Here is a 13,317-nt window from a genome sequence, read left to right as displayed (position 1 = left end):
ACAGTGTTTTTGCTGTGAAGGTTACGTGTAAAAATGTGTTCTCACGGGTCTCACGAAAACAGGCTGGTCTCACGTGAACCCAACCCTATGTGTATATATATATATATATGTATATGTATATATGTATATATATATATATGTATGTATATATATGTATGTATGTATGTATATATGTATGTATATATATATATATGTATGTATATATGTATGTATATATGTATATATATGTATATATATATATATATATCATTGTTGGTCAGTAAATTAGTTCATTGTTTTTCATATGTGAGGCTAAAAACTAAGAAAATGAGACCAACGGGATTTGAACTTGGATATGTGATGAAAGAAGAGGCTTACAGACCAACTTTAATAAGGAAAACTTGTATTTTCATTGTAGTTTTAAAATATATATGGTGGCACACAACAAGTTAATATGGTTGCATTTTTCACGGCCCTATAATTTTTTAGACTACGATGGATGAACAATACGGTGAATGGGCCACGATATGCTTTACATTGGGTCCGTCCATGAGTTAGGGTGTGTTTTGTATACCGGACAAGATAGGACAGGATAAAACAGGGGTTTGCCCACGTTTGATAGAAGAAAGTGGAACAGGCGTGTTCCACGACAGACTTATATTTGACCAGTATAATCTCAAAATAGAACTTAATTTTCTTCTAAAACATAAAATATGTCTTCCTCTTTACGTTTTATTCATTTTTTAAAATTTTATTTATTGTATTTTTTGTTATTCAAACTTTCATTTTATTGTTCGTCAAAATATTATTTTTATATGGTTTTTATGTTTTGGTTACTTTATGTAATTTATTAAATATTAATAATAAAAAACAATGCGAAAAAGGTATAACAATAAAAATTGAAACTAAATAAACTTTTTATTTCGGTGGCATTTTAATCGTGTTGACAAAAACTTTCTAATGATATATTTTGTTTAAAAAAATATTTATTTCATTATAATTTAATAAATTATATAAATTAATTAAAATATATAAACGACTCGTTATAGATAAATTGGTCATTTAATTTGTTATCTCATGTCCAGTTATATCTTCATTTGTTATGTTTTGTTATGTCCTATTTAATCCAGTCTGTTTGGATATCAAACGCACCCTAAAAGGCACGACACACCTGGCAGTTAGGGTTGCACATGGGTTGAGTACTTGAGTTGGTCGGGTTGAAAGCATTTGAATAATCTAATCCAATGTTTACAGTTTGAGAAATCTTAACTCAAACCAATCCAAACAAAACTATAAACCAACCTAACCTAAACCTTACGTGTTAGGTTGGTTTAGGTTGGATTGGCCGGGTTGAAACTTGGGTACATCAGTCTACAATCTAGCTAAGTGTTTGTGTTTAAGCAAAGTAAAATCAAAATGAGAACATATAAAAAAGACAAACAAACTCAAAATTAAGTTGAAGGTTCATGCAAATAAGAAAGTAAAATTACAGCTGAAATTGAATGTAATATTGAATATAGTTAATTATGGTGTAATGTCTGATGTACATATATTGATTAAGGACTTAACAATCATATTAAATTCATTGTATAGAAAGACATCTGGTTCATCGGGTTGGCTTGAGTTAGATTAGGTTCAAATTACTCTAACTCAATTCCAACCCAATAGATATGGTTCGACCTAATCTTGTATCAACCATGTATCAGGTTAGCGTTGGTTGCGTTCTTTTTGAATTTTTACGGATGGTTTTTTTAGCACCCCTACTGGTAGTGACAAATCCAAAAACTTAAGGGTGTCAAGGAAATACTGAAACTGGATAACTCATTTGAATCAAAACAATGTCAGGTTATTCCGTTTCGACTTAAATATTGAGGTTACCTGAATAAAGATAACTTATACGGTTCAATTTCCGGTTCTTTTTTTTTTTTTTTTTACTATTTCGGTTAAACTGAAAAAGCAATGAACATGTTACACTTCAAAATTTGAGTGATTCATAATGAACCAGATGGCTGGAGGAACAAACAATTAAACTAATTTGTAATAAAATAGCATGTTTTTCACTAGACAATAAACCAATTTGTAACAAATCTACTGAAATATAAATCAGAATGCTTAATAGTTCATAGACATTTAAATCACTAAATCAGTAGTGAGTAGTAAGAAATAAGAGAATAAAACTAGTACTGTGAAATATAAATCATAATGCTTAATATATATATATATATATATATATATATAGAGAGAGAGAGAGAGAGGACGTTTCAAATGCAGCTCATCACATTTGTACAACCAATATAACCCCAATTAATTGAGATATTTATGGAAATCGTGAGAGTTCATTTATTATGATTTGAATATTTATAAAAGATTATTATGATTTATTAATTATGATCAATATTTTATATTAGAAAACAGTCAAAACTTTTATAAATCACATATTTATCAAATTAAATGAACGGTTGGTTGTATAAATGTAAAGGGTTGCACGTGCGCACACACACATATGTATATGTGTGTGTGTGTGTATATATATATATATTCAATTTTCATATAACAAAAGTAATTATTTATTATATATGAACCAAATATTAACTGAACTGATTCACATGTAATGAGTGTGACCTCCATATTTTGGGTGTCAATAACACGCATAAAATTAGTACCGTGAGAAAGATGATGACGACGGGAGGATCCAAAAAGATAACATGGGTGAGTCGAATTCATTAAATGTAAAAGTTATGAATGTAAGCATCAAAGGAAATATATACCGAAGAGAACACACAACGATTCCTAATCCGAGTCATGATCGCCCATGGAAGATTGGGTTGATGCGTCAAGAAATTGGTGCACCCCAACGTGATCAAATTCCTAGTTCGTGAAAGTTGAGTGAGCAAACATCCAAGCCGATCAACATTGAAATGAGTTCTCAAAATCAGAACTCCAGTTGTCAAGGTTTTGCATGACACAATGACGATAATGTATCATTAAGGAAATCATTCAACGGTTTGCACCACGCCTCCGATAATTGGTACTTCAAGTTTACAAAGACTTTACTGGACATTGGTTTATGTTTCCGCCCATATGTATGTTGATGATGTCATGGTTTTGGGAAATACCGAGACCCATATTTGCGTATGGAATTCCATTATGAGATCATCTTTCAACTTCTCGACTTCAACTCTTCAAACAAAATGCTGGTTAATTACAAATACGTGACATCATTCTCTTTATGGATCGATGTACTTTCGGCATTATTGCACATCATACGGTATCTTCTACTTAATACATCGTACCATAAGACGAAGGGGTATTTTGGTAATAAAAAATATAAGCATGTTTTTCCAATAATTAAACATTGAAGCATATATTTCATAACCTCAATGGACTCGAGAACAAATTTCCCAATTTTCAGGATGAAAAGATTCCAAAATTGGATCCTCACATCTACCAATACTCCATAGACTCTCCGGTGGTCTTTCGAGTTCCTACTCCACCGATCATGGCGTCCCTTTCGTCTTCTTCATCATCATCATCATCATCATCCCTTCTTTCAATCAAACCCCATTATGCCATAACCATTATCGTCTTCTTAATCATCACCTGTACCTACACTCCAAGACTTCAAGCTCTTAGGGCACCTATTCTTCCACAAGACCTGCTTCCGTTGTTACCTCGGCAAGTTTCATGGAGAATCCTCACTTCCCTCCGAACCGCCACCGATCTGTTGCCCGCTTTCGTCGGAGCCGCATCTGTTTCCAATAATTCCTATATAAATTGGAAAGGGTCTTGCTTTTATGAGAACACTGCTTGGTTAGAACTTCATAACAAAACCGGCAGTGAGTTTGGTGGAGGAACTCTTCATATCAAGGTCTATAATACATACATACATCTATATATATATATATATATATATATATATATGTGTGTGTGTGTGTGTGTGTGTGTATGTATATATTTAGTGTTTAATCACTTTTTATGGTTATTGATCCTTTATTTTGTGTAAATTTGGGAATTTGATTCGTTTGGCATGTGGGTTATTGGTTTCTTGATGATTTAACTATAATTCGCTTTTTTATTTGGTTAATGATCTTTATTTTGTGTAAATTTGGGATTTTGATTTGTTTGGCATGTGGGTTATTGGTTTCTTGATGATTTAACCATAATTTGCTTCTTGAATTGCTGCTGATTATATTTTTTGGTACAGTTTATGTCCTGCTGATTAAATTTTCAATAACTATGTGTTTAATCACTTTGTATTTGTTAATTGATCTTCTGTTTTGTGCAAATTTGGTATTTTGATTCATTTGGCATGTGGGTTATTGGTTTCTTGATTCTTTTAACTATCATTTGCTTCTTGAATTGCTGGTGATTAGATTTTTAGTACAGTTTTTTTTTATGGTTCAGAGCTTAAATCTTTAGGGCTTTTTAGACCCATCTCCAACCCTGCCACAAAAAAGAACACCATTTTTTTTTGGGTAGGGGGGGCATTAGCACCAAAAGTTGCTTCAACTCCAACCACATGGCGTGTATGCAACATTTTGCTGTACGGTTGAAGCTTCCTCTTCGGCAAAATCTCATATATAACACAAGGTTTGTGGCCGTAGATGTCTTACAGTCTCTTTTGCAGGGATTAGTTTGGGCATAGCCTGGGATACCCTTCCAAAGAAATCAGTACGGTTGGAGATGCCCTTAGTACCCATATTTTTCACTTAAATTCTTTTACACACTTTTTTTTTTCACAAGCTGGGATAGGGGAGATGTCTGTGTACTCTCTGGGTGTGTTCGATTTGGTCTTAGCTTATACAATTAGGGCTTCTTGAAGTATGTTAGAGTAGAAATTCACACATTGATCGTGAAAGGGTTTAGAGCTCTTTTGTTGAAATGGAATGTTTTGTATTGGAAGAGGTTTTTTTCGTGTGGTAGAGTTCCGCCAAGATTGATTAAGAGGGAATTCTTTTTGGAAGGGTGTCCCAAGCTATGCCCATACTAATCCCGGCAAATTGTGATTGCAAGAAATTAGCCCTAATAAACTCAGTGGCCACAAATCACAATTGTTGCTTACATGATTAGGGAATTTTGTTTAATTATGATACGTGAGAAACATAAACCCTTTTTAACAAGAAACTCATAGAATCTAGACAATGAAAGGGTAAAACACGGAAATTGTCATTCTTAATCATGTTGAAATTGTCATAAGACCATAGCTATTATGGAGTAGACAAAGGATCGTGTGAGAATGAGAGTTAACGTGAGAAGCGTAAGAAGGGATCTTGACCCTTGATAACTTTTAATCTCACCCCCACCCAATGAATTGCGCTTCTCACGGGAATTGATCCAGTACATCTCATTACTGTTGATCTTCAATTAGGATTGATCCAAGGGCGGAGATCCCTTCTTACCCTTCTCATCATAAGTTTCATTCTTACCGGAACCCAATCCTTATGGAGTACTGGTTATGTCCGCTATAGTAACCACTTTTTATTTTATTTTGAGATAATATGTCAATGGAGTTGGCAAAATGATGCTCTGAATGTCCGTAAATCGTAGGGGGGTCTACTCATTATAGTTTGTATGAGTTCCGTTTTATGGTCATGGAAGTGGATATTCCGATGAGCATGTTGTGTGGTGCTATTTTTTACTTCCTCTAACCCAAAATAAATGTCCACAGTAAAAAGACACACGGTTTTAGAAATATGTAGTTATTACACTTTTTAATTAACTAAATTACAATTTCACCCATATTCATGAAGGGAATAATAAATTTCTCCTTCTCATGATTAAGGGTGGAATTGGAAAGTATGCACTTATGAAAGTGGATACTTATTTTGGGACAAGCCAAAATAGAAATGTGGACACTTATTTTAATTTATTCTATTACTTTTCTCATTTGAACCTCCCTCTGTATGAATATATGTATATATATATATTATATATATATATATATATGTATATATACACACACGTATATCCACATTCCTTAAAGAGAGCTTTGCTCGAGTTTTTCTATTACATGCACTTATTTGTTTTAAGTCGCTAATAGTGTCTTCTTCTTAAAGGTAAGCAATGCACACAGTTGGACATGTATGGATCTTTATATCTTCGTTACTCCATATCGTGTGAAGTGGGACTACTATTTCTTATCTCGGGAACATAAAATCGAGTTTGATGAATGGGAAGGAAAAGCCGAATACGAATATGTAAGTTACTACTGCTCCCTCCATCCCAAAATAACTGTTCACATTTCTATTTCAGTTCGTCTAAAAAATAAGAGTCCACTTTCAAAGCTAAGTGCCTACTTCCCAATTCTGTCCTTGATTATGAGATGGATAAATTCATTCCTCCCTCTCTTATCAAGGGTAAAATTGTAATTTAGTTGATTAAAGGTGTAAAATTACACGTTTCTAAAAATGTATGCCTTTTTCATTATGGAGAAAAGATTAGATGAAGGGGTATTTTGGTAATATATGATAAACAGTCTCTACGTTTTTGAAGGTAAAACATAAGGGAGTTGCCATTTTTCTCATGGAAGCCGGGATGTTAGGAACCCTTGAAGCATTGTGGGAAGTATTTCCGTTGTTTACAAATACGAAATGGGGCGAGAGTTCAAATCTTGCTTTTCTTGAGAAACACATGGGAGCCAAGTTTGAAGAGCGTCCCGAGCCATGGGTAACGAACATTACTTTAGACGACATACAATCGGGAGACTTTCTTGCAATATCAAAGATCCGCGGACTATGGGGCGGGTTCGAGACTCTTGAGAAATGGGCATCGGGGGCATATGCGGGTCACTCCGCCGTTTGCTTGAGGGACTCGGAAGGCAAACTATGGGTTGGAGAATCTGGACATGAAGACGAAGAGGTAATATCCTACGCCCTCAGTCTTAAAATAAGTGTTTGTATTTCTATTTTAGGGTTTGTTTGTTAGCAGCTTAATGAGCTTAATGGGACTCACAACTTATTCGGTCAGCTATACATGACTGTTCGGTAGTGGCTTAATGATATATAAAGTGGCTTATTCTGTATGTTTCTTAAGGGGGGGCTTCCTGCAGAAAGCCAAGTTTTTTCCAAATCTGCCCCTCTCAATTAAAAAAACACGCTCATCCGTCCATGGAAAAACCCTTTCAAACAAAAACTTTCCTAATCTATACAGACAAATTAATCTGCAGCTTCTTTATCCATACGGGACTTAATGGAAAATCAACCAAACAACCTCTTTATTTATCCCAAAAGCAAAAGATGACTTTCCAATGTTGCCCCTTAAATGAGATGAGAAATTCATTACTCGCTCTCTTAATAAGGGTACAATTGTCATTTAGTTAATTAAAAAGTGTAATAATTATATATATCTAAAACTGTATGCCTTTTTCACTATGAACATTTATTTTGGGAAGGAGGGAGTACTAAAGTTCCAACTTTACCCTCAATTATGAAGCACGGATATCTAAGAGTTGATGAGATGAAGAGAGAGACGGTTTGCCTTTACCGTTAATGGTAAAATTATCATTCGGTTAATTAAAAAATGTAATAATTACACATTTATTAAACTGTGTTTTTTTACGGTGGACGTTTATATTGGGACAGAGGGGGTAACATTAAGGGTAAAATTGTCATTCAATTAACCACCTTCTTGACGCTCTGCTTTTCTATCCAATTTTTTTATTTTTCTTGTTTCCGGTTACGACTAGTTACGATAACGAAATGCATTTTTATCTCAGGGTCAAAACCTTATTGTTGTGTTGCCATGGGATGAGTGGTGGAACTTTGAATTGACGAAAGATAATACGAATCCGCATATTGCGTTGCTCCCGTTGCATCCCGACCTTCGATCTAAGTTTAACGAAACTGCTGCATGGGAGTACGCACAAAGTATGATAGGAATGCCGTACGGTTATCATAATTTGATATTCAGCTGGATCGACACCATCGATGGAAACTATCCACCACCATTGGACGCTAATCTGGTAATTATTACACTTCTTAATCAACTAAATGACAATTTTACCCTTAATAACAGAGAGAAAATTTATCAATTTCATGATTAAGGGTAGAATTGGAAAGTGGACACTTTTTTGGGATGGTTTGCAAATATAAAGCGTATTTTTTTTTTGATTAACCTGGATATCCAACCTTCTATGCAAGCCGACTAATCTTAGAGCGACTACCAGCTTTGTCGGTAGCCCGGAGTCACCGCATTTGAACCTTCGTGGCCACAAGGGGATTTTTATTCTTCCCTGGATTTGAATCTGGACCTCCAGGCACTTTTGACCTTTGGAGTTCAAGCTCAAACCAATTAACTTTTGACCTTTGGAGCTCAAGCTCAAACCAATTAACTTTTGACCTTTGGAGCTCAAGCTCAAACCAATCAGGTATCATCCTTGTGGTTAAAACATATCCGATTTTGATACAGGTTGCTTCGGTGATGACGGTATGGAACAAAATACGACCCGATTATGCTTCCAATATATGGAACGAAGCCTTGAACAAGCGGCTCGGCACACAGGTTTGTGTCAAGATTTTCTTGAATTCTGTCTCGAGAACATGTATTTGGTTAGGTATTTGACATACATGTAGTCAATTCTATCTCTATTATTAAGGGTAAAATGGTCGTTTACTTGGTTAGAACTGTAATACCTACATACTTCTAAAATTATGTGCGTTTTTCATTTTGGACATTTATTATGGGACCAAGGGAATATATTTTTGTACCCATTTTGTCCGTTAACTATGATCTTGTAATATTTGATGACGTGGATCTCAAGCTTATTGTCCACTTAGCTGCAACTTTTTCATAAATAACCATCTACGTCATCAATTATTACAAGATCAGCAAGTTAGGTCCAAAATGGGTACAAATTAGGAAATTTCGAAACTTTGTTGCATTTTACCCTTTCGAATTAATCATTTGCGACAAATTTTGAGAACTTCGGTGTCCGGTTTTGGCGTACAGATAACATCCAACAGGAAAATTCTGTTTGATGGTTTGTCTTTTTTGCAGGATCTCGACCTTCCTGAAATTTTGGTCGAAGTGGAAAGGCGTGGTTCGTCTTTCGCGGAACTATTAACAATTCCCGAACAAGACGATTGGACGTACGTGGACGGAAAGTCCACATCTTGTGTCGCTTTCATCCTCGAAATGTACAAAGAAGCCGGACTCTTTGGTGATCTTGCAAACGAGATTCAAGTTACCGAATTTACGGTGAGTTTTGCCATGATTTGCGAATACGCATGCGGGTTTCACTCGATTTTGTATCTTTATCGACGTACTGTTTAGTTCAACGACCTCCTTCAAAAGCTTGTTTTGCAAAATGACCCTCTAGTGTCTCTGTAAGTTTTTACGGAAGCGGACTGTTTTGAACCTGAAACAGAGGCGCAGGTCAGATGATGGTCATCGAGTTAAAAAAATTTAGAGCAAATTACGATTTTCGTCTCTGTGGTTTAGAAATTGCCATTTTCATCCCTATGGTTTACAGCTTATTGCTATTTTCATCCTTGGACTAATTCTTACCTTTAAAGTATAGGGACCGAAACAACAATAAATTGTAAATAATAAGGACAAAAATAGCAATTAGTTACAGACCATAGGGACCAAAACCGTAATTCCTAAACCACAGGGACGAAAATCACAAATTTTAACGAACCTCAGAGACGAAATGCATAAGTTACTCATTTTTGAGGTTATTTATCTGAATGATCCCTTTATCGACACCTACGCAGATAAAAGATGCGTACACGCTCAATTTCTTTGAAAACAACTCGAGCCGCCTGCCGAAGTGGTGCAACGATGCAGACACAGTGAAGCTTCCCTTTTGTCAAATTAAGGGGAAGTATCGAATGGAGCTACCCGAGTATAATAGTATCGAACCGTACCCACATATGGCGGAAAATTGCCCTTCGATGGCCCCTGAATACTCGAGACCGAAGTATTGTTGAAATTGATCGATCTTTTAGTATAGTAAATGAATGTAGCGATACGTTATCGTTGTGTATATTGGATGTGATAACGATGAATGTAGTAACGGGTTTTAGTAGTAACATTCAGGTTATTACGGTGATTTAGGTCTTGTCTGACGATCATAAGGTATTATCTATATTATTTTATTAAGCAAATTTAACAAAAGTCTTAAAGTCTTAAAATTCTAAATGACCAAAATACCCTTTATACTCACTTTTTCACTTTTTTACCCCCTTCTCTCCTCATATACACTCACCTCTCACATACATTCACCCTCTTATAACCGATTTTTTTTAAATTATAATTTTAAATTTACACTTTATACCCCTATAATTAATTAATTAATTTACTTTATGTCCTTTACTTTTAAATGTTTCATTTTAAACTTTTATCAAATTAACATACATAATCGTATATCAATTAAAACATGTTTAAAAAATATATTTTTATTTTAACAAGTTACACAATTATAATCGTCTCGTTAATACCTTCGAAATGAGTCCAATATTGAATAGTTTTTGACTTAATTATATTTATATATTATATATCCTATGAAAAAATATTTTTAATATTTACGATTTATATTTTTATAATTATTTATTTATATATATACTATATATTTTGGGGTTAGGTTATCCAAATTGCACTGTATAATATGTTTTGAATTAATATGTTCTTGGGTTTTTTTGAAATATATATACATGTATTAATTCAACCTTAATCTGAGTTTCTGGACAAGAAAGAGGGTAAACAGTTGAAATTTCATTCTAAAACTCATCTTTTTTTGTCTTTTCATGGCCTATGATCTGTCAAATTTATAGTTTTCTTTATTGGTTTTGAGTGTTTATCTTAAAACTCAAGTTTCTTGGTTCTTTGCTCTTGGTGTAAATCGAACACATTTGTGGAGTCGTTTAAATATGTTGGATTTTAAATATATTAGATTTTAAACTGTCATACAATTTTTTCATCGTTAGTCTGTAATTGAAACTATAACTCTTATTTATTCAAATTGTATTAATATGTAAAGACCAAGTCTAACCTATATAATCGTTAAATTTATCTTATAAAATCAGTGAAACTTCAAAATCGTTAAAATTCATAGCTCTCGCCGCATTGCGCGGGTACACAACTAGTATTATTTTTAAAATTCAGGGTTTTTAAATATATTTTTTTAATTATGTCGATTATATTTTTTTTATTAATTTTTTAAAATGTTTTATTTTATATTGAGTTTCCATTTAGTTTTTAACAAACATGACTAGTTTCTTAACCATTTATCTTATCATATGACAACTAGCTTAACTAACTTATTAGTTAACAGTTACTTTTTTCAACTAACAGTTAGTTTAATCAGTTAGGTCTTGTTTGTTTTTTTAATTTTCAGCTCTTAATTTTCACTTATGTCTGCTTTCTTCAGACATTTTGTAATTTAGACTGTTTGTTTTTATTATTTTCAGAGTCTTTTATCACTTAATAGGGTCTGGAGAAATAAGATGTAAAATAATATCTTAATTCCTCTTATTTCTCATTTTATTTAATTCTCTTTGGCTATAGCTTCTTTCTCTCCACCAGAGATGCCACCGTCCTTTCATCACCCATGTAAAATGCATGCCCCTATCTTCTCTCCCCCCCCCCTCTCTCTCTCTCTCTCTCTCTATATATATATATATATATATATATATATATAATTTCTATAAATATAAGTTAGCTTAAATGATTAATGTGAAACAAAAACTTCTATCGGCGATCTATTCTCTATCAAAAGTATCGATTTTTCCACAAAAAAACTCACTGATGGCATTCCCGGTAGCATCAGAAGTCTGAAAGGTATCCAAAAGGTTCTTACGATGTTCCATAAATTTTATGAAAATCAAGAGAAATTTGCAAAATATTTGCATCTGATTTTACAAAAACAAACTATTGATTCAGATTTCAGACTTTAGACTTTTGTCAGTTTACAAAAAAACAATCTTATTGATTCAGATTTCAGACTTCAACACCACCTCTTATTAATCATAAATGAAATAAAATTTCAAACTTCAGCACATCATAAAAAAAACAAATCACCTCATAAAAAACAAATAAAAGGTGTAGCATTATTTTATTTTTTATTTAAAAAATATTAATATTTTAATTAATGTTTAAACACTTTTATTACATAAATAGAAAATAAGGGGCTAGTCATTTGGCAACCTAAAAAATTATTACAACTTTGAGAATCTATACATCATATATTATGATTGGGTTCCAATGAGAAAGAGAGTTAAGTTGAGAAGCGTAAGAAGAAATCTCCACCCTTATAATCATATTAGAACGAGATGCATCGAGATGAGATGTACCAAACCATATAAAATGATACGTTATGATAAAAATTCTCACAGTTCTCACAATACATAAGATTCTTATATGATTCTGCATCTTTGTAATAGGAGTAACAGTTTTATACCAAACCAAACCATATCAGCTATCATGTCTACCAACTGTATCAATTAAATTTACCAATTTAGTTGGTACCAATTACAATCAGTTGGTAATATCATATCAAGTATGCAAACTTGGTTGATACATAATATTGGAAGTCGAGTACCACAGCAGTATCATGGTACCGACTTATTTATTATTTATTAGTTTTTGTATTTTCATGTATCCAATATTAATCATTATAACTTTAACTGTTTTTTCCCTATACATTTAAATGTTTACAAGTTTTTATTTTGTGCAATTAAGTTTGTATTCTTTGCAATTAAAAACCTGTAAATATCACATATATTACCTAAAAATTCAAAATTATTACCACTCAAAATTTGAACAAATGACATGTTTTTGATATATTAACTTGAAGTTGATACAAAATCAGTACCAATATATAACAATTCAAAAAAATAATTTCCGATTAATTTAGTACCAGATACAATTGATTGATACATATTATAGGATTTTGTATATCAATTATAATTGATTGATACACTGAAAAACTGTATCAATTCCACCTCTACTTTGTATTTAATATTGAGGGAAAAGTCTAAAAAAACTCAATGGACTTTAGTGTTGAAATGATTAAGTTCTTAGACAATTTTTTGGAACAAATAAGTCCTTGGACATTCTAAAATATGTTAAATAAATCCTTGGACTTTTTAAAACCTGTTAGATACATCCTTATAACATATAAAAATGATTAATGTGATAAAATAAGAGAAAAACATGGAAAAAAACCCCAATGAACTTTCATATTTTCAGCGATTAAGTCTCTAAACATTTTTTGAACCAAAAAAGTACTTATATATATATATATATATATATATATATATAATGAAACAAATATACCAAAAAAGTACCTAAATTTAAAAAAGATTATTGATAAGATATATTTTGATTAAAAATAAAAAA

The 13,317-nt window shown here is 32.7% G+C and overlaps 1 protein-coding gene across 1 annotated transcript; it reads left to right on the top strand.

The window, feature by feature from the left end:
* Positions 1–3,444: 3,444 nt before the first annotated feature.
* On the top strand, positions 3,445–10,030 carry LOC112513983. The gene is made up of 7 exons (XM_025120235.1): positions 3,445–3,847; positions 6,036–6,176; positions 6,472–6,837; positions 7,694–7,939; positions 8,386–8,478; positions 8,974–9,174; positions 9,693–10,030. Exons 1-7 carry the CDS (start codon positions 3,479–3,481, stop codon positions 9,906–9,908), a joined length of 1,632 nt encoding a protein of 543 aa, XP_024976003.1. The 5' UTR covers positions 3,445–3,478; the 3' UTR covers positions 9,909–10,030.
* The last annotated feature ends 3,287 nt before the right edge of the window (positions 10,031–13,317 follow it).

Source organism: Cynara cardunculus (assembly GCF_001531365.2).
Source record: "Cynara cardunculus var. scolymus isolate 2C chromosome LG 6, CcrdV1, whole genome shotgun sequence".
Lineage (NCBI taxonomy): Eukaryota > Viridiplantae > Streptophyta > Magnoliopsida > Asterales > Asteraceae > Cynara > Cynara cardunculus.
This window is presented reverse-complemented; position numbering and strand designations above follow the sequence as displayed.

Excerpts from the sequence above, each read along its gene's own strand:
- LOC112513983 (XM_025120235.1), top strand. The coding sequence starts at position 3,479 with ATGGCGTCCCTTTCGTCTTCTTCATCATCATCATCATCATCATCCCTT. Across the intron at positions 8,479-8,973 it reads ACAAGCGGCTCGGCACACAG|GATCTCGACCTTCCTGAAAT; the intron begins GTTTGTGTCAAG and ends TCTTTTTTGCAG. Across the intron at positions 9,175-9,692 it reads TTCAAGTTACCGAATTTACG|ATAAAAGATGCGTACACGCT; the intron begins GTGAGTTTTGCC and ends ACACCTACGCAG.